The sequence below is a fragment of the Lolium rigidum genome, chromosome 3 (assembly GCF_022539505.1).
Source record: "Lolium rigidum isolate FL_2022 chromosome 3, APGP_CSIRO_Lrig_0.1, whole genome shotgun sequence".
Taxonomy (NCBI): domain Eukaryota; kingdom Viridiplantae; phylum Streptophyta; class Magnoliopsida; order Poales; family Poaceae; genus Lolium; species Lolium rigidum.
In genome coordinates, this window is record NC_061510.1 from 393,973,332 (window position 1) to 393,991,076 (window position 17,745).

The 17,745-nt window shown below is 45.2% G+C and overlaps 2 protein-coding genes and 1 pseudogene across 2 annotated transcripts; all 3 read left to right on the forward strand.

The window, feature by feature from the left end:
• The first annotated feature begins 309 nt into the window (after positions 1-309).
• LOC124704542 (5'-3' exoribonuclease 4) lies at positions 310-10,421 on the forward strand. The gene is made up of 22 exons (XM_047236812.1): positions 310-607; positions 713-815; positions 902-978; positions 1,059-1,250; positions 1,353-1,472; positions 1,558-1,620; positions 1,755-1,889; positions 2,039-2,203; positions 2,303-2,380; positions 4,005-4,091; positions 4,603-4,674; positions 5,229-5,327; positions 6,145-6,215; positions 6,908-7,036; positions 7,111-7,187; positions 7,342-7,382; positions 7,464-7,538; positions 7,692-7,846; positions 7,940-8,044; positions 8,125-8,200; positions 8,870-8,946; positions 9,165-10,421. Exons 1-22 carry the CDS (start codon positions 401-403, stop codon positions 9,991-9,993), a joined length of 3,033 nt encoding a protein of 1,010 aa, XP_047092768.1. The 5' UTR covers positions 310-400; the 3' UTR covers positions 9,994-10,421.
• Positions 10,422-11,585: 1,164 nt separating this feature from the next.
• LOC124704541 lies at positions 11,586-14,686 on the forward strand (annotated as a pseudogene).
• Positions 14,687-15,154: 468 nt separating this feature from the next.
• LOC124700817 (BTB/POZ and MATH domain-containing protein 1-like) lies at positions 15,155-16,495 on the forward strand. The gene is made up of 2 exons (XM_047232886.1): positions 15,155-15,261; positions 15,373-16,495. Exon 2 carries the CDS (start codon positions 15,404-15,406, stop codon positions 16,493-16,495), a length of 1,092 nt encoding a protein of 363 aa, XP_047088842.1. The 5' UTR covers positions 15,155-15,261; positions 15,373-15,403.
• Positions 16,496-17,745: the final 1,250 nt, after the last annotated feature.

Genomic DNA, 17,745 nt, shown 5'->3' on the forward strand with positions numbered 1-17,745 from the left:
CTGACCGTCGAAGATACGTATCGTACCCCTCCGGTCCTCTCTAGCAGCGGCTCTGCACCGCGGCATCACTGCCACGGACCGGATCAGCTCCGATTTTCCAACAACTACAGTACATACAAGCCGCAGCGACCGAGCCGAACCCAACCACGCAACGCAACGCAACCACCAGCTCCGGCACGCACGTCGCACGCTTGGAGCCCCCATTACCCTTCTCTTCTTCCCCACCCCGCAGCCTCCTCTCGCCCCCCTCCGTATCCAGATCGAACCCACAACGAGGGGAGCCCCCGCCCACGCCACCGCCGCCCCCGCCCCCGCCCCGGAAGCTTCCCGAACCGCCGCCCCCCGACGAGGCGAGGCGATACAAGAGGGATCCGGCTCCGGCGGGAAGGTTCCAAGCGCGATGGGAGTCCCGGCCTTCTACAGGTGGCTGGCGGACCGCTACCCACAGACGGTGTCGGACGCGGAGGAGGAGGAGCCCGTGGAGCTCGAGCCGGGGGCCTTCGTCCCCGTCGACCTCCGCCGCCCCAACCCCAACGGCATCGAGTTCGACAACCTCTACCTCGACATGAACGGCATCATCCACCCCTGCTTCCACCCCGAGGGCCGCGTACGCCTCGATTCCCCCCTTAAACCCCTCAACCTCGCGTTACTTCATCCCTGCCCTGCTGCTACTATGCTCCTCCTGGTCTCACCCCTCTCCTCCCCCCTGCAGCCCGCCCCGACCACCTACGACCAGGTGTTCAAGTCGATTTTTGATTACATCGACCACATCTTCTGCCTCGTCCGCCCCAGGAAGCTCCTCTACCTGGCCATCGGTGAGCTCCTCCGCTCCTCGCATTTGCGCTAATGCGGCTCTATCCTAACCCGGGTCCACTCACTAATGCTCATCTAAATCACACAGATGGCGTTGCCCCAAGGGCGAAGATGAACCAGCAGCGCTCCAGGCGGTTCCGGGCTGCCAAGGATGCTGCCGACGCGGTAAGGCTTACTGACTGCCGGAGCATCACGCCATTCCATGTAGCTGTAGCTCTTCTCATGTTGTTGCTTGCCTTGTCCAGGCGGCCGAGGAGGAGACGATGAGGATGCAGTTCGAGGCGGAGGGGAGGACTCTGGTCCAGAAGGAGAAGTCGGAGGCGATCGACTCCAACGTCATTACTCCTGGGACGCCCTTCATGTTCGTGCTCTCCACCGCGCTGCAGTACTACATACAGCTGAGATTGAACCACTCCCCCGGGTGGCAGTCGGTCAAGGTGCTGATACTACGGCGTGTTTTTGGGTTAATTAATTAGTTACTTGGTTTTCTGTTGTGTTTTATTATAAATGGAAACTGCATTGGGTGCTTTTTTTGCTAGGTATTGTTGTCCGACTCGAATGTTCCCGGAGAGGGGGAGCACAAGATCATGTCGTACATCCGCCTGCAGCGCAACCTTCCAGGGTTTGACCCGAATACGCGCCACGTCCTATATGGCCTTGTAAGTTCACCTGCAAACTTCCAACCAGCTGTCATCATCTGTGCACCCACAACCTTTCGACTCATGGATCACCACATTTTTTCAGGATGCTGATTTGATCATGCTTTCCCTGGCAACTCATGAGGTCCACTTCTCGATTTTAAGAGAGGTAAATTTGTAATATTTTTTGTTCACAAGTGCTCGCATGCATCTGACTTTGGCCATTCCTCAGAGTCAAATTTCGTCTTCTTCACGGTAATTTAGGAGTACTTCTGTAACTACAGAATTCAACTGACTTTACAGGTGATCACCATGCCAGGGCAACATGATAAATGCTTTCTGTGTGGTCAAGCTGGGCATTTGGCTGCCGAATGCAGAGGCCCTGGTCCGTCTGATAATGTCGTGGAGCTCCCTCCAATTCATAAGAAGAAGTACCAGGTACTCAGAAGCATGCCATCTCTTGCTCTACTAACTTCCAATTTTCTCGTCTGTCTCATATCTTTTGGGGTATGCATCTGATATGCAATTTGCAACTCCATATCTTCTACTGCTATTAATTCAGTCTCTAACTATTCACCTGTTAACAGTTTCTTAACATCTGGGTGCTGCGGGAATACCTGGAGAAGGATTTGGAAATTGCAGACCCTCCCTTCAAGATAAACTTTGAACGCATCATTGATGATTTTGTGTTCATCTGTTTCTTTGTTGGGAATGACTTCTTGCCTCACATGCCGACTCTGGAAATTCGTGAGGTCTGTTGATTTACAAAATTCCTATTATAGGTTTCGTTTTGTCTTATCGGATAATTTGTGTGTAGCTATGAAGTGATTAATTTCTATTGTACACTGTAGGGTGCAATTAATCTTCTGATGAGTATTTATAGAGCGGAGTTCAAAGCAATGGGCGGTTACCTCACTGATGGGGGCGAGGTACAGTTTCTTTGTGCTCATATTCTTCTATCGTTCAAAGCAATACCATTGCATCACTTCGCTGTAAAAGTTTCTTATAGAATGTATAAAGGAGTAATACTGGATTATTACCGGCTTTAGATGTAAACATTGTAGTATAGGGTGTGTTTGGTTTTTGCGCAAGATTGCCCTACCATAATTTGGCTAGTCAAAATTTTGGTTGAGCTTTTGCTTGCCCATAAGTTGGCTAACATTGGCTAAAAAAATTAACTAGAGTTGGTTGATGTAGTCATGACCAAAAAATTGGTAGGGCACACTTTGGTCACAGTCCAAACGTGTCCATAATAAAACTAATAATCGTTGAGGTGTTACCTTGTGTTATCACTAAGATTCTCTGGGGAAACAACTTATAGAGGACATCCATCACATGCTTTCATATTGTATAATTACTTTGTAAGTTATGGTATAAACAGAATGATAACCGTCATATCAACTAACTTGCAATGGTAGAATAACTGAATAAGGTGAACTAGCGGTATCACAGTGAAGTTACTAAAGTGATTGCACTGTAGATTGATCCTGATTTCCTTACGTTCAGTTTGTTGAAGCATCATGTCTAAATTCTTTTTGGACTCGCTCTTGAGCATGACCAACTGACTGCACCCAGTTAATTACAATTATTGTCGCAGCGTATAGACCACATCATCTAACATGATAGCATGCGCAGCAGTGCCAAAGTGCCAACTGAATGTCTCATTAGTTAATTTCAGACCGATAGATGTTAGCTTTATTCTATTATGATTGGTTTGACCAGTTTATTTCTGAACTAAATTTTGTTTTCGATTAGTAGCTGGCTAGCTTGTCCAATAAGGGAGGCTTGGACCATTGGGCCGGCAAGCAAGAAATATTGAGCTCTTGCTCCTGACATCCTCCGTTTTTCCCACCTTTAGTTCACTCTCTCCCTCCTGCACATCTATTTCTCCTTTCGCATAGAACTGCATCTACGGAGCCCACCCCATTCGAACAATTACCTGTTGTGCTCTCAATGTCACTAGCATTCGTAAATATGGTATATAGCGCTAATCATGTGCCAGAGGATTTTTCTAGGTTTAAAAAGCGTTATGTGGTGTGGTAGCCTTCCACTTAGCGCTTACACGATTTATGCACGCTTAAACGCTCTTAACTCAGTCAATGGCAGGACAAAAAGGCAGCAAAAATCAGGGTTTTTAGGCTTATAAAATCAATACTTCCAAGGCCAAACAAGGCAGGGATGGGGCCGAGCAGACTAAAAACTAGCAGAAATTAGGACGGGTTGCAGTGAGGGGCGGCTAAGACAGGGCCAGGGCTGGCGAGATTAAGAGAAGGACACGAGGTGGGTACTGAGTAGCGCAGCGAGAACTGTTCTTGGCCAGTATGTTGCGTAACAGTCATTAGAGCTCCTCTGGTTTAGCTTGTCTGCCTTAATGTGTGAGGTTGCAGGATGTCTTCCCTGTAATCAGAACAAAATAAAATAAATAGACGTGCTTCACTTCAAGCCTGATATATTGCCTTGGTGTTATGGCCTTACCTATTGATACTTCTCATGATGCGGCGTTGACATTTACAGTTTTCTCATAGCATGACATTTTCTCCTTTTCAATAAAAGGTTTTATTGGAACGAGTGGAGCATTTCATTCAGGCTGTTGCTGTCAACGAAGATCAAATTTTCCGGAAGCGTACACGTATTCAGAAGGTACTTTCTAGCTACTCTTCTTTACCTCTGTAATCCTATACACTCTGTAGCACGTCAATGCATCGAAGCCTATGTATGTCATTTCCTGTAATAACTATTTTATGATGCAAATATATGTCTGGTATGTATATGCTGAGGTCCATTTTATGTTAATGACATCAAGTTACTTGGTCCGGTTCTAAGATATAATTATATGCTTTTGGTGCAATGTATTGGTATATGTATGATGTGAGTCTGGACTCAGAGTTAAGTTGCATTCAAAGTGGATTGCAACAGGCTGCTGCTTTTGACATGCAGTTCTTGTTAGCACTTCTACCTAAACGCCTCCACATGGAGTGCAGTTCAACCTTCATGTGAGCATACATTTAAAGACAGTTTCTTTACTTTCTTGATTCATGGTAACCTTAGTTTAGTTTCAACTAGTGAAAGAAGTCTACAAAACCATGTTGACTAAGTTTGTCCTTTGCGATTCTTACCCCAAATGATACTTTCTATGATTGTTATATTGCAGGCGTACGAGAACAATGAGGATAGACGTAGAGCGCAGGGAGAGATCTCTGAGGATAATAAATATGTGGACATGGTTTGTTTCTTTTCTTGTAGTGGGAGATTGGTGAACTGGTGTACTATTTGTACAAGTAGATGACAATCTTTTCAAACGAACTTCTAGTTTGCACTTGGCACTTTTCTCATTTGCATCCCCTATTAATACTTCAAATCTCCTTTTGGGTTTCTTTGACACACTTTGGACATGTGTTAGTGAATGATATCTTGCATGATTTCAGAGCACCATCATCTGTCACTGTCAAGTCTTTAAAAGTGACTTGGAAGTTTATGTGAAACAGTTCCATCTTGTGATTGCTTTCCCTATTCTGTATTGTAGGTTGTCTTGGTATGCTTCATTTCAATTTTTCCTATCTTTTTAGGAGTAACAGTAGTTCAGATCACAACATCTTTGTAGCCCTAAAATCTGAGAATATTAGTATTTGGAAACTCACATATGCTTGAAATCCAAAGAATCTGTTCATATAGTAATTTCTAGTGTTTTGGTTCTCTGCTGATAGTAAAATAGGGAGCGTGGCAGTTTGTGTTATGTACCTTTTCTCTATCTTTTATTTTGCACTGACTGCCCTTCAGGTAAAACTAGGAGAGCCAGGATTCAAGGAAAGGTACTATGCCGAGAAGTTTAAAGAAGAGGCAGAATCAAAACCTATTGATCAAGTCCAGAGAGATGTTGTGAGTCTTGCTATTCAGTACCCCTTACTGATTTTCTGAAGGCACTAGTTCCCAAGCTAATCATCAAGCACTTCCATATGCTACCAGGCCTAGTGGGCTTCTTATTTTAATTTGAAATGTGGTATATGGCCGGACCTCACATGCTAGAAAATGAGTGGTCCAGAGTAATGTTTTATTATCTACAGCAACAACATGATTGCGTTGCTCTCCATGATAGCAGCTATAAAAATGGAATTTAACCATGATGCCTTTCTTTAAGAGACATTATGGATAATTTTTGTATTCATCAGTATTTGCGCCACATTGTTATCATTAAGATGCCACTGTTAGTCTTCGAAACTAGCAACATTATTTTAACCTCCTGCTGTATTCACAATGGTGGCTGCCATATTTCTGAACAGATCAATTAAAAAATGGATCAAACTTTCTTCTAGAATCACTAAACTTGATATAATGTGTTCCCAGTTTGGGCTTTCAGCGATTATGCAGATAGGAAACAAAAGTGATTTTTGACTCTTTCAGAATCAAGTTTCAGTAATTATGCATATAGGGAACAGATGCGATTTTTGACTTTTAGATCTACATCTAAAGACTATAGGCACAATCTATTAATCCTTGAGAAGTTGGTGCTGGCTCAATTGAAAATGTTCTGACCTGTTGTTTTCATGAGCTCAATTCATATGTTATGTTAAATTTTTACAGGGTACTGTTTGAAACAAAATTTGTAGAGTATGTTGTGTGTTTCTGCCTATTTGGTGATTTTGGTCACCAATATCTTAATACTGATGTTATCTCTATTTACAATCCATGTTTTCAGGTTCAGAAATATGTGGAAGGTCTTTGCTGGGTTATGAGATACTACTATCAGGGTGTTTGTTCATGGCAGTGGTAGGTAATTATTGACCATCAGCTGTGAGGATGTATTACTACCGTTCTTTCTTGGTATCAAAAACATCACCTGATCTTTCCGCAAGCATATTTCACCAATCATGTCAGTAGATCTTGTTAAAGATTCTGAACTCCATGATCATACCTGAGGGACTTATTAATTGGTTTTATGCTCGCATTCTCAGTTGCCTTATTATTTATAGCAACTCCATGATCATAATTCTAAATTTTACTAGAATCCATTCATTGCCATTTGTGGCACTATCATGCGTTTTAGTGTGTAGATACATGCGTATCTAGACAAAGCTGAGTCAGTTAATTTGGAGCGGAGGGAGTAACTTGGAAATAAAATATATTGCCAACCATGAAATCCAAAGTGATACTTTGTGACGATGTCAGCAACTTCTGTTTGTCTACAGCGCATCATTATGCTGCAGCTGTAGAATCCACGTAGGAGGTTGAGAACTGGACTTCCCTTAGAATTCAGGGTTGAAAACTGGACTTGTCTCAATATTAAACCAGCCATGTTGTCAGCAACGTTCACACTCCTGTCATATTCACATGAATAGCTGATCAGCTGAACGTAGGCATATTGCGGTTACGCAGTTTGGTTGAGAAAACTCATAAGTAACTCCTTTTTGGTATCAAGTACAAACTCTGTTTTTTACTTTTCTTCACTTAACTTACAACAGGTTCTATCCATACCATTATGCGCCTTTTGCATCTGACCTGAAAGGCTTGACTGAGTTTGAGATAACCTTTTTCCTGGGTCAACCTTTCAAGCCGTTTGATCAACTAATGGGAACACTGCCAGCTGCTAGGTTTGTCATTTCTCTGTGTTAATGGGTCTATTGATATAGTGTCATGAAAATCACCATATTATTTTTTTCTGTAGCTCGAATGCATTGCCAAAACACTACGGGGATTTGATGACTGATCCAAATTCACCCTTGAAGTATTTCTACCCCAAAGGTACCAATATCTCCTGTCTAACGGGGAGTGGAAAATACTTAAAAATTAAAGATATCTCAATATGGTTTATGCCCTTTTCACCATGCATTGCATGGTAGTGGTAGTTCGTATTTATAAGCTCTTACTCCATACTATCTTCCTTTTGCAACTGCAGATTTTGAGATAGACATGAACGGGAAACGTTTTGCGTGGCAGGTAATCAATGAATGGATAGACTAATTTGCTTCAGGTGACTGATTAATTGTTGCTTGAAGGTTCGTTTCTGTTTTTTCCCAGGGTATTGCAAAATTGCCTTTTATTGATGAAACAAGGCTGCTTGCGGAGACACATAAACTTGAAGAGTCATTAACAGTATGCAGATTCTAAGATCCTTCTGTATCATTGCTCTAGGATCCTTCTGTATAATGCTCTAGGCTTCTTAATTTCTTTGGCTTTTACTTCAGGATCCTTTTGCAACTAACTTTCAGTTATTCAGTTTGCTTTGGTTGTTGCTGCCTTTTCCAGGAAGAAGAGAGATTCAGGAATACAACAATGTTTGACATAATTTATGTGCGGGAAACTCATCCATTGGCTGCTCAGATTGCCTTCCTGTATCAGATGTACTCTCAGCATTCAATAACAGATCCTTCCTATGTCATACCTATTGACCCTGCTGCTAGGTTGGTATATATACTAGATTGATCTGGATTCTCTATTTCTTGGTGATACTGTTCCCCTCGATAATTACTTGCATTGTTGCCTCTTTGTTTCAGTGGTGGAATGAATGGATTTCTTTGTTTATCTCAAAGAAATTGGTACAGCATCTCTGTAGGATCTCCAGTTAAGGGGTTCAATGCCATCACCCAGAACAGAGTTTTGTAAGTAGTATAAAATGAAAAAGCATATTGTAAGCCCAAAGTCACCATCAAATATTTCTAAGTGTTATACTGTTTTCTAGGAATGGTACTTATATTAATCCTCAGTATCACAAACACATCGCGGAGCCTCCAGAGGGTGTCATTATACCTCCAAAGGTATTTCCTAACCCTGTGCGCATTATTATCTGGATAATCAAATACTTATTGGAGATACACATTATAGAGACATTCGCATATCTGTTCTTTATTCCTATTATAGCATAATCATTTCTAGTTGAGCCTTTTTAACTTTTGCCCTCGGTAAATGAAAGAATTGTTGACTTGACTCAGCTAATAAGTGAAATAGATGAGCGGTGTTGCTTCTTAGTTCCCTTGATGCTCTGCTGCCTCATCAGTTTCATGCTAGTTTCATGCTTTGATGTTTTTCTATACTTCTCATTGTCCCGGAGATAAATTTTAACCATTATTTTTCTACAACAAGATGATGTTTCTAAAAAGTATTTCTGTGAAGTTCTATGGTGTTATTTTATGCAGCCATGAAATACTTTTGTATGCTATATCATTTTTGGAAAAAGTTGGACTGTATGCATATTTCGTAAAAGTTGGACTGTATGCATTTTTGGTAAAAGTTGAACTGCATGCAAGCCACGGTTAACTTGTATGTGAAACAATAGAAGTATCACATCTTTGTTTACTGGAAAGAAAAGTTTATTGTCTATGTAATTATTTTGATTGGTTAACCACAGTTAACTCCGAGTTGAGATATATGGTATTTCTTTTCTTGAGATAAATTCATGGGCCAACATAGCTTTAACCATTTTGTAGATATTGAAACCATATGATTTCAAACCTTTCCCCGTGCTGTGGCATGAAGATAATAGTCGCCGACAAACAAGAGACAGGTATGGTTACCATTTCATATGTTCATATACCAGAAACTATTGATACCACTTTCACATTAAATACTATAGATTACTACATGATATTCTACCAGATGCAGGATTAATACACATTCATTTCAGGGGAACAATACTTTCTGAGTAGCACATTTCTTCTTGAGTTGTAGCTTGACTAATTGCTAATATTTTTGCTCTTGCTGTGAATCATTTGATGATTCCAGGCCTCAGGTGCATGGAGCTCTGACAGGTTCTGTCTTAGGAGAGGCTGCACATCGTCTATTGAAAAATTCCCTTCAGATGAAATCTGGCAGCTCTGCTGGGCTGCTTGAGATGCCATATAGGGGTGCACCATATGGCCCTAGAAATGGACCAAGGCCCTTTGGACCTTCGGGATATGAGAGGGGTTTTGTGGATAATCCATACCACGCACACATGTCCAGAAGCGCTCCAAATCCCCGGCCTCAGTTCTTTGGTGAAGCTCAAGGCAACAGACAGAATGTGCGGTTACTAGAGCGGCCAAACACTCGAATTCAGGATGGTGGCATCAATGCAGGGATGTCAAACCTGACAATCCAAGACGGGCCAAGGATGCATCAAAATAACAGGATGCAGAATCCAGGATATATTCCAAATCAGCCATATCCGAACCAGTACGCTGGGTTCCCACCTCAGAGGCCTATGCAGAACACCAATTTTGCACGACCTGCCCGAAATGCGGGATTCCCACAGCAGCGACCTGTTCAGAATGCAGGATTCCCGCAGCCGCGACCTGTTCAAAATGCAGGATTCGCACAGCAGCGGCCTGTCCAGAATGCAGGATTCATACACCAGCAACCTGTAAACGGGGTTCCTCCACCATTACCTCCCAGTACTTGGATTGGCAAGCAAACAAGCGGAGGAGGCCAGAAGGGTATGCCTGCCAAGCAGGATCCAAGGACGAATAGACAGCCTAAGCAGGATAACCCAAGATCACAACAGGAGAGCAGACAGCAGGCTGCTAAGCCAGTGTACCGTGTCAAAAGCCAAGCTCCTAATGGCTTGCCAGAGTGATAACCATGAAGAGTCCACAGCTCAAGTGATTTACCGAGTTGCCGCAAAATGATGCGTCGTGTTCCATGCTGCAAAATGATGATGGTGTGTCGAGTTCCGTGTGCACGAGCATGCTGCTACCAGGAGATTCATTCTACACAACATACTCCTGCCAAAAGCAGCCATAGGGGTTTGTTTTCTCCGTGCCCCTGTTGATTCATATCCTGTTCCTGAACTGTCTTGTATCATGTCAAATGGAGTTGAACTGTCGATCACGTTGTACGTAGTTTAACTGTTGTATAACGTAGACTCGTAGAGTTGGATTTGGTAATATTTTAGGACAATGACTTAGATGAAGCCTTAATAGTTCCTAGGACAGAGTGAGCAGAGGGCAGAGGGCAACCACTGCCATCTGTAAATCTTTAACCCTGAAACTGTTCCTGTGCTGAACTGTTTGCCCTTGTTGGTACTTTCCAAGGACTGAACAATCCATTCCTGTTGTGTGTCTTGTGACAAGTCCTGCTGGTGCTGGTGTGACTTGTCTGTGGTGATGAATAAATATTGTCGTCTGTACGTGCGTGAAAAGGATTTTGGTTGTTTTATTACAATTAGTCCTGCAAAAGTTAACAAAGGTTTAGTTTACCATTAACAAAGCGAACATGGAACCATGGCTGCCAGGGCTAAGAGCATTAATAGCAGAACCCTCAAACTGGTCAAACCCTCAAAATAACTGCTTTTTGCTTTTTTGATGGTCAAACCCTCAAAATAACTGCTTTTAGAAAATTGATGCCGAACAGAGCCCTCAAACCCTTTAAGCTCTCGAAAAACTTTGAAGGTCCAACCCTCATTTTTCATCCTAACCTGTGCAAATCTAGGTTGAGGGACAAAATGCCCAGGCCCCTTCATCTGGTCAACACGGGAGGGAAATATCTCTCCAACCGCTCGAGCTATCCTTAGTTAAGCTACGTCAAGGTTTTTTTTTTTTTGAGAAACACAGTACAAACGCAGATGTTCACATACAGGGGTGAATATTCCACGCACACCCTACCCCTATGAGCACATCCGAAAGACGTCTCCCACTGAATAAATATTCCACCTTTATGAGACACACAGATGTCAAACCTGAGGTTTGAACTCTGGTGGGCTTCATTTGTGCTGTCCGCCGAGCAAACATGCCCGAATGAGCTCGCGAGCAAACATGCCCGAATGAGCTCGCGTGCTCCTGAAAGGCGCGCACAGTCACAGGCTCACAGCCGACCAACCCTACTGGCTACTGTTCCTCTGCATCTCACGCCACGCCTCCACCTTTTCCCACCCCCAAATCCTATGCCCACTCCTCCCTCTCCAAACCCCATCACATTCCGTCTCCCCGACAGATGGGTCCAACCCCGAACCGGTCCCACTGGCGGCGTCATCCGATCGGTAGCTGTAGCGAAACCCGACACGATCTCTCCCTGCACTTGTCGTCCCCGCCTTTATTCCCGTCGCTCTCCTCTCGCTCGCTTTCCCCCTTTCCCCATTCGCAAACTCCCCCCATCCCCAGAAAACCAGCTAGGGTTTCCCGGATCGAGCCCAGCGCCGCCTAGGCTTCCCGCCGGCGCCGGCCGGGCCGCGTCCATGGCCGCCGCCGCCGCGGCGCAGGAGGCGCCGGGCGCCGCGGCCATCAGGGACGGCTTCGCGGAGCTGGAGCGGCAGCAGGAGCTGCTCGCCACCTGCACGCGCCTCTACCAGCAGCTCACCGACCACTTCGGCTCCCTCGACCGCGCCATCGACTCCCGCGCCGACTCGCTCCGCGCCCGCCGCCGCCTCGTCCACCTCCGCGCCTCCCGCAGGCTCGACGCGCTCCGCCGCCGCGAGCTCTCCCTCGACGCCTCCGTCTCCCTCGCCCTCTCCCGCCTCGACTCCCTCGCCACCAATCTTAAGCGCCACCGCTCCCCCTCCCCCTCCCCCCCCTCCTCAAGCATCCCAGAGCGCCTCGCCGCCCTCTGCGCCGCCATGGACTCCGCGGGCTTCCTGGCCTTCGTCGTCGAGCGCCGCAAGGAGGTGGACGCGCTCCGCGCCTCCCTCCCCGCCGCGCTCAAGCGCTGCGCCGACCCGGCCCGCTTCGTCATGGACGCGGTGTCCGAGGTCTTCCCCGTCGACCGCCGCGCCGTGCGCTCCCCCGCCGACCTGGCCTGGGCCTGCGTGCTGGTGCTGGAGGCCGTCGTGCCCGCGCTCGCCGACCCGGACCCGGAGATCGGCGCCGGCCCGGCCCATGGTGCCCAGGGCGGCCCGCGAGAGGGCGCGCGCCATGGCGGCCCAGTGGAAGGACGCCGCCGAGCGCAAGGGCGGGGTGGAGGGCGCCAAGCCGCCCGACGCGCACGCGTTTCTGCAGCACGTCGCCACCTTCGCCGTCGCGGAGAAGGCGGACAGGGAGCTGTACAAGAGGATCGTGCTCAGCTTCTCCTGGCGCAGGCAGATGCCGCGCCTCGCCCTCACGCTTGGCCTCGAGGATGAGATGGAAGGTAATTCGTTTCACCTCTTTTCTGTTTAGATTGTTCTCTAGGCCAAATAATGAAATGACCAACTAGCTAGTCTGTTAGTAGATGCATAGCAATAAAATTGTTTTAGTTGGCTAGATCTAGCGTTTAGTTACCACTACATAGCTATTGTTTGCTCAGTGAGTTGTGGATTACATCAGCGGAGTAGATTTAGATTCTTTGACCAAGTGTAGCGATTTGTGGCTCATTGTTGGGAATGCAGTTCACATATGCATAGATGCGATGTGCGTGTCCTCTGCTTGGATGAATTGTCACTGGGGAAGGTCAGTATGGCCGGCACCATGGACACTCTGGCTGTTCCAGTCGGGCTAGTGGTCCCTCAGTGATTGTCATGGGGTTGAGCCACCAAGTACAATTCCCTTTATTTTGTCTTGATTCTTATGCTTGTAGTTGAATGAACATAATTTCACTGTTGAATGAGCTTTTGCAAGCATGAGTAGAAGAATCTCATGTGGATTCCCTAGTTATGTCATGCATGAGGTTTCAACTATGATGCATTTATACGGTTCTTCTATTTTTGTATCTATTAATTCATTAGTTTTTAGTCTACTTTCATAGCAAATGATGGTTCCCTTTAAGCCTGCATAGCGACACTTCTCATCAAAACATGAAGCACTTATCTTATGTTTCACATCCTTTTTGTTACTTATTTCTGCCACTTTCTGCAAGAAAACGACTATAATCTCAGTCGTCCAGTATTTTCCTTTACTCTGACCTTATTGGGTTGGGTTGATAGTTTTGGTTGGCCTCTGACCGCATATGTATGCTGCTGGTGCTTTGTACCTTAGTAGTAATCACTTTGTAGGTCATCCTTTTATAGTGAATCTGTTGAAAATTAAGCTGTCTTATCTGACCTGAACCATGTTTGTAGATATCATTCAAGAACTTGTGACGAAGGGGCAACAACTTGATGCTGTGAACTTCGCATATGAGGCTGGACTTCTGGAAAAGTTCTCCCCAGTCCCTCTTTTGAAATCCTACCTGGAGGATTCTAAGAAGATATCTTGTACTTCAGATAACCTGAGCACTAGCAGTGGCCATTCTGGGGTAAGACTAGTAGTAATATATCATTTTTTTGGAGTCAGCGTTGCAAGCCTGAAAGTCTTCCAAGTAGTCTGTCGGCAGGGCATTCTGAAGTATATAGGTGCTGCTCTGTGCATACCAGTCTACCTCTTTTTGCTAGCTAGCATTGTATTACAATCTCCTCAATCCATGTCGTTGCTTTTCGCGAGCATTTTCTACCCGCTCTGTTTCACGTACCAAGTTAGTTAGTGGGCCTAATGTAGCTTCTCTTGCAGATCAATGCAAATAAGAAGGAGCAATCTGCCCTTCGGGCTGTTATAAAGTGTGTCGAGGACCACAAACTCGAAGCGGAGTTCCCGTTGGAGGATCTTCGGGTACGGCTGGAGGAATTGGAGAAGGCCAAGACAGAGAAGAAAAAGGCAGTGTCAAGTTGCTCCAGCGGTGGTAGCTCTGGTCCAGCCAGCAAGCGCATACGAGCAAACAATGGAGGAACAATGCCCCCTGCTAGTGTACCATCTTCGCCTGCCACCACCACCACCACCACATTCATTGGCTCGCCATCCTCCCATGCCTCCTACGGTAACGGATCTCCTTACTCTTACGATAGGCCAGCTGGACACACCCTCTACTGCGGCCAAAGCTCACTGCCAATGGCATACCCACCTGTGGTTCCTAATGTCGGCATTGCAGTGTCATACCCACCCCCTCCGATGACCTACCCAGTCTATGCCGGATACAACAGCGGCTTGGGAGCCTATGGCAATTCAATGGCCCCACCCTTTCACCAGGCTTATTACCGGTAGAATCAGTCGAAAATGACCAAATGACAATAGCCGATGATGATGGCTTATCACCGTTGCCCTGTTTTGTAGCGACTGACTACAATGGTAGGTTGCGTTTGTCCTTATTACATCACTACTAGATGTTACTTTGTTCTGTCTGGTTATTAGCAGTCATGTCTACTCCGCACTGTGAAACTGAATGTAAAGTATGGATTCCGTCTATGTGGAACTTGTAATATTGCGTTGTAATTCAGTTTAAGCTCTAAGAAAAAAAAAAAAACTGCAAGTAATCCTCAAGCATTGACAATTTTAATTTGTAATGTCACTAATAGTTGTGAAGGTGCATTGGTTACTATTTCCATCTGATTATTGTTGGTACTTGGTAGCATCTGTGTACTTGCTGTGCTCCTTCTGAGTATCTAGATTCAGTTTTAAAGGGATTGCAGGGGTAAACACGATTATGGACGTGTCATTGATGTTCCGGTGCCCTTCTTGCATCTTTTTATGCCAAAAAATGTTTAAGCTGTTTCCCCAACTATCTGGTCCCTGGAAACCATGAAATTTGCCCGCCATATCTGTGCTTTCTGTTTGGGTAACTAATATTTTCCTGTTACGCAGACGCCAACCTGATTAGTTTGTTGCAGATTTCGTTCACAACAAAATCACTAGATATCCGGTTCGAGAACGTAACAAGCAAATGTCTCCAAACAACACGACTCGATGAGATAATGAGAAACTACTAGGCGTGGTCTCCCTGTTTTCGGAGAAGAAAAAAAAAGGAAAGAGAGCGGTATTTACGTGCCCGTACCTTCCTTTGTTGCCGAATTGACGAGATTATGAAAATTTAACCCCCTAGCAGAAGCAAATCATTCATCACGGCGTGGTTTCACCTACCACGATTGGCATATGGCCGCCGCAATGCAACGGTGCCTCCTATACTGAAGGTAATCGAGGTGCGAACAGACCACTGCTTTCGCCTGACCGCGTGTGAAACAAATGGATCTTAACTTCCCTTGTGCACCTGTATATAATTCACCAAATCCTTCCTCTCGCAGATCTTCCATCCTTCTCCAAGCCACCTCCAGCATGGCAGAACACTGCAAGATCTCTGCTGCCCTTGTAGCCGAATCTGAGGAAAGGTCATATGTGCTGAAGGTAGATGACTACTGGAGAGCCAAGGCGCTACTGAAGACCGGCGACTTTCTGGCTTTTGCCCCTTTCAGTGTTGGAGGTCACAGCTGGGCCGTGAACTATTACCCAAACGGTAGACATAAGGATTATGCTGATTTCGTATCTGTTTATCTGCTTCTTTATTCTGCCGGCACCCAAGATGTGAAGGCGAAATTCACGTTCAACATACTTGACAAGAATGGAGAACCAGTGCGTTTCAGCCATACCCACCCTGTCGACACCCTCACAAGCCAAGGTTCATGCTGGGCCTCCATCAAGAAGGCTGATCTGGAGGGATCTGTGTATTTGAGAGACGATTGTTTGATCCTCAGGTGCGATGTCACCGTCACGAAGGAGATCCACAGCGAAGTGACGAGGTTTCCTCCGACCGACTTGCACCGGCATCTCGGCGACCTCCTGAAGAACAAGGATGCAGCAGACGTAACCTTCCAAGTTGATGGACAGAATTTCTCCGCTCATAGGTGTGTCCTTGCTGCTCGGTCGGCCGTCTTCAAGGCGGAGCTCCTCGGTGCCATGAAGGAGATTTCTCCCGGCACTCCTGTCGAAATCTGTGACATGGAAGCTGATGTGTTCAAGTCGTTGCTCCACTTCATATACACCGACACAGTCCCACCTGCAATTGAGACTTCTAGCAACAACGGTGATGAAGCACGTGAGGGTTTGGTGATGGCTGGCCATCTGCTCGTAGCCGCCGACAGGTACAACATTGGGAGGCTGAAGCTTATATGCGAGGAGAAACTGTGCAATCATATTGATTCTAACATGGTGGCGACGAGTTTGGCTTTGGCTGAACAGCATGGTTTCCATGGTCTCAAAGAGGCTTGTTTGAAGTTCCTGGCTTCTCCTTCCAATTTAGAGGCCATGATGGCTAGTGATGGTTTTGAGCATCTGAAATCCAGTTGCCCGTCCGTTCTCAAGGAGTTGATAGCCAGAACCCTGCCAGCTGAACTAAAAGCGACAAAGGATCTTATCATGGCTATTTGGTAGTACATATACAAATCTAGTACTAATTCGTTGTGCTACTTTTCCATGTATGGTCGTGTTTATGGTTAAGAGCAAAAGATCCTATCAATCCTTCAATCATATATGTCCATGTGAGTAGAATGGGTATTTTTTTCCTTATGAAAAAACGTGTTAGTGTTGAGACTGCCCATCTATCATGCTTATCAAATGTGTATTAGTTTGATAATGGAGTCGATTATCACAGTATTATCTACACAACCCACTTTTACATATTTAATGTTTTTTTGGCCCGTTTTCATCTAATTTTGTTTTTCTAAAACTAGGAAATATCCCCGTGCGTTTTAGTGTGATAAAAACATGAGATCTGCTAAGGAACACTGACCATATTGGGCATGCCGTGTGCACGCGGCCCACCAAGTGAATGCTCATCATCGTTCACTTCTTCCTGGTCGTCTTCCCACCCATTCGTTGCAGCGGGTTGAATCCCCTGAATATGATACTCCCTCCGAATCATAGGAGTGTTGGTGATTTACTTTAAATTTTGAACTAAATCACCTACACTTTTAATGGATGTTAGGGAGAGTAGTAGAAATCAGGATTTTGTTCTTTCTTCCTCCCTTTCCATGTCATCTTTTCTCTGCACAGCTCCGCCAACACATAGTCTGCTCACAGAATAAATATTTGTTACAACTGAAAAATTATTACCGATTCATCACTAAGCATTTTTGCGAGTGCAAAAGAACGAGAAAATGTTGATAATGACATTTGTACCATACCTAGAAGTACATCATGTTACTGTACACCCCCAAAACATTATATATGCTGCCATGAATCCTAAGTCAATGCCCACCACAAAAATAAATATTGTAGTCCAGCACTGAAAACCTGAATGTAAAGTATGGAGGCTGTGTATGTAGACCTTGGGATCTTGTGTTGTACTTCAGTAGAATGTACTAAGAAAAAATATCTGCATGTAATCCTCAAGCATTGACCATTAATATTTTATGTCAGCTATAGTTGTGATGGGGCATTGGTCATTATTTCCCTCTGATTATTGCTGGTAGTGCATCTCCAAAATCTTCTAAAATGGAAAGTACATTGTGTTAAGGTGTTGATGGTGATCACGAGAATCTGCTTGTGGTGTGGATGATGACTAGTTCAGGATTCAGGTTATTATGTTCAGCTGGATTATACTCCTGTCATTGGTGTTTCAGACTTCCAGTACTGTGCCCTTGCCTGATATTCTGCAAAAAAATGGTCATGATGCTTCTGAG

Excerpts from the sequence above, each read along its gene's own strand:
- LOC124704542 (XM_047236812.1), top strand. The coding sequence starts at position 401 with ATGGGAGTCCCGGCCTTCTACAGGTGGCTGGCGGACCGCTACCCACAG. Across the intron at positions 7,847-7,939 it reads CCTATTGACCCTGCTGCTAG|TGGTGGAATGAATGGATTTC; the intron begins GTTGGTATATAT and ends TCTTTGTTTCAG. Across the intron at positions 8,947-9,164 it reads CGCCGACAAACAAGAGACAG|GCCTCAGGTGCATGGAGCTC; the intron begins GTATGGTTACCA and ends TGATGATTCCAG.
- LOC124700817 (XM_047232886.1), top strand. The coding sequence starts at position 15,404 with ATGGCAGAACACTGCAAGATCTCTGCTGCCCTTGTAGCCGAATCTGAG.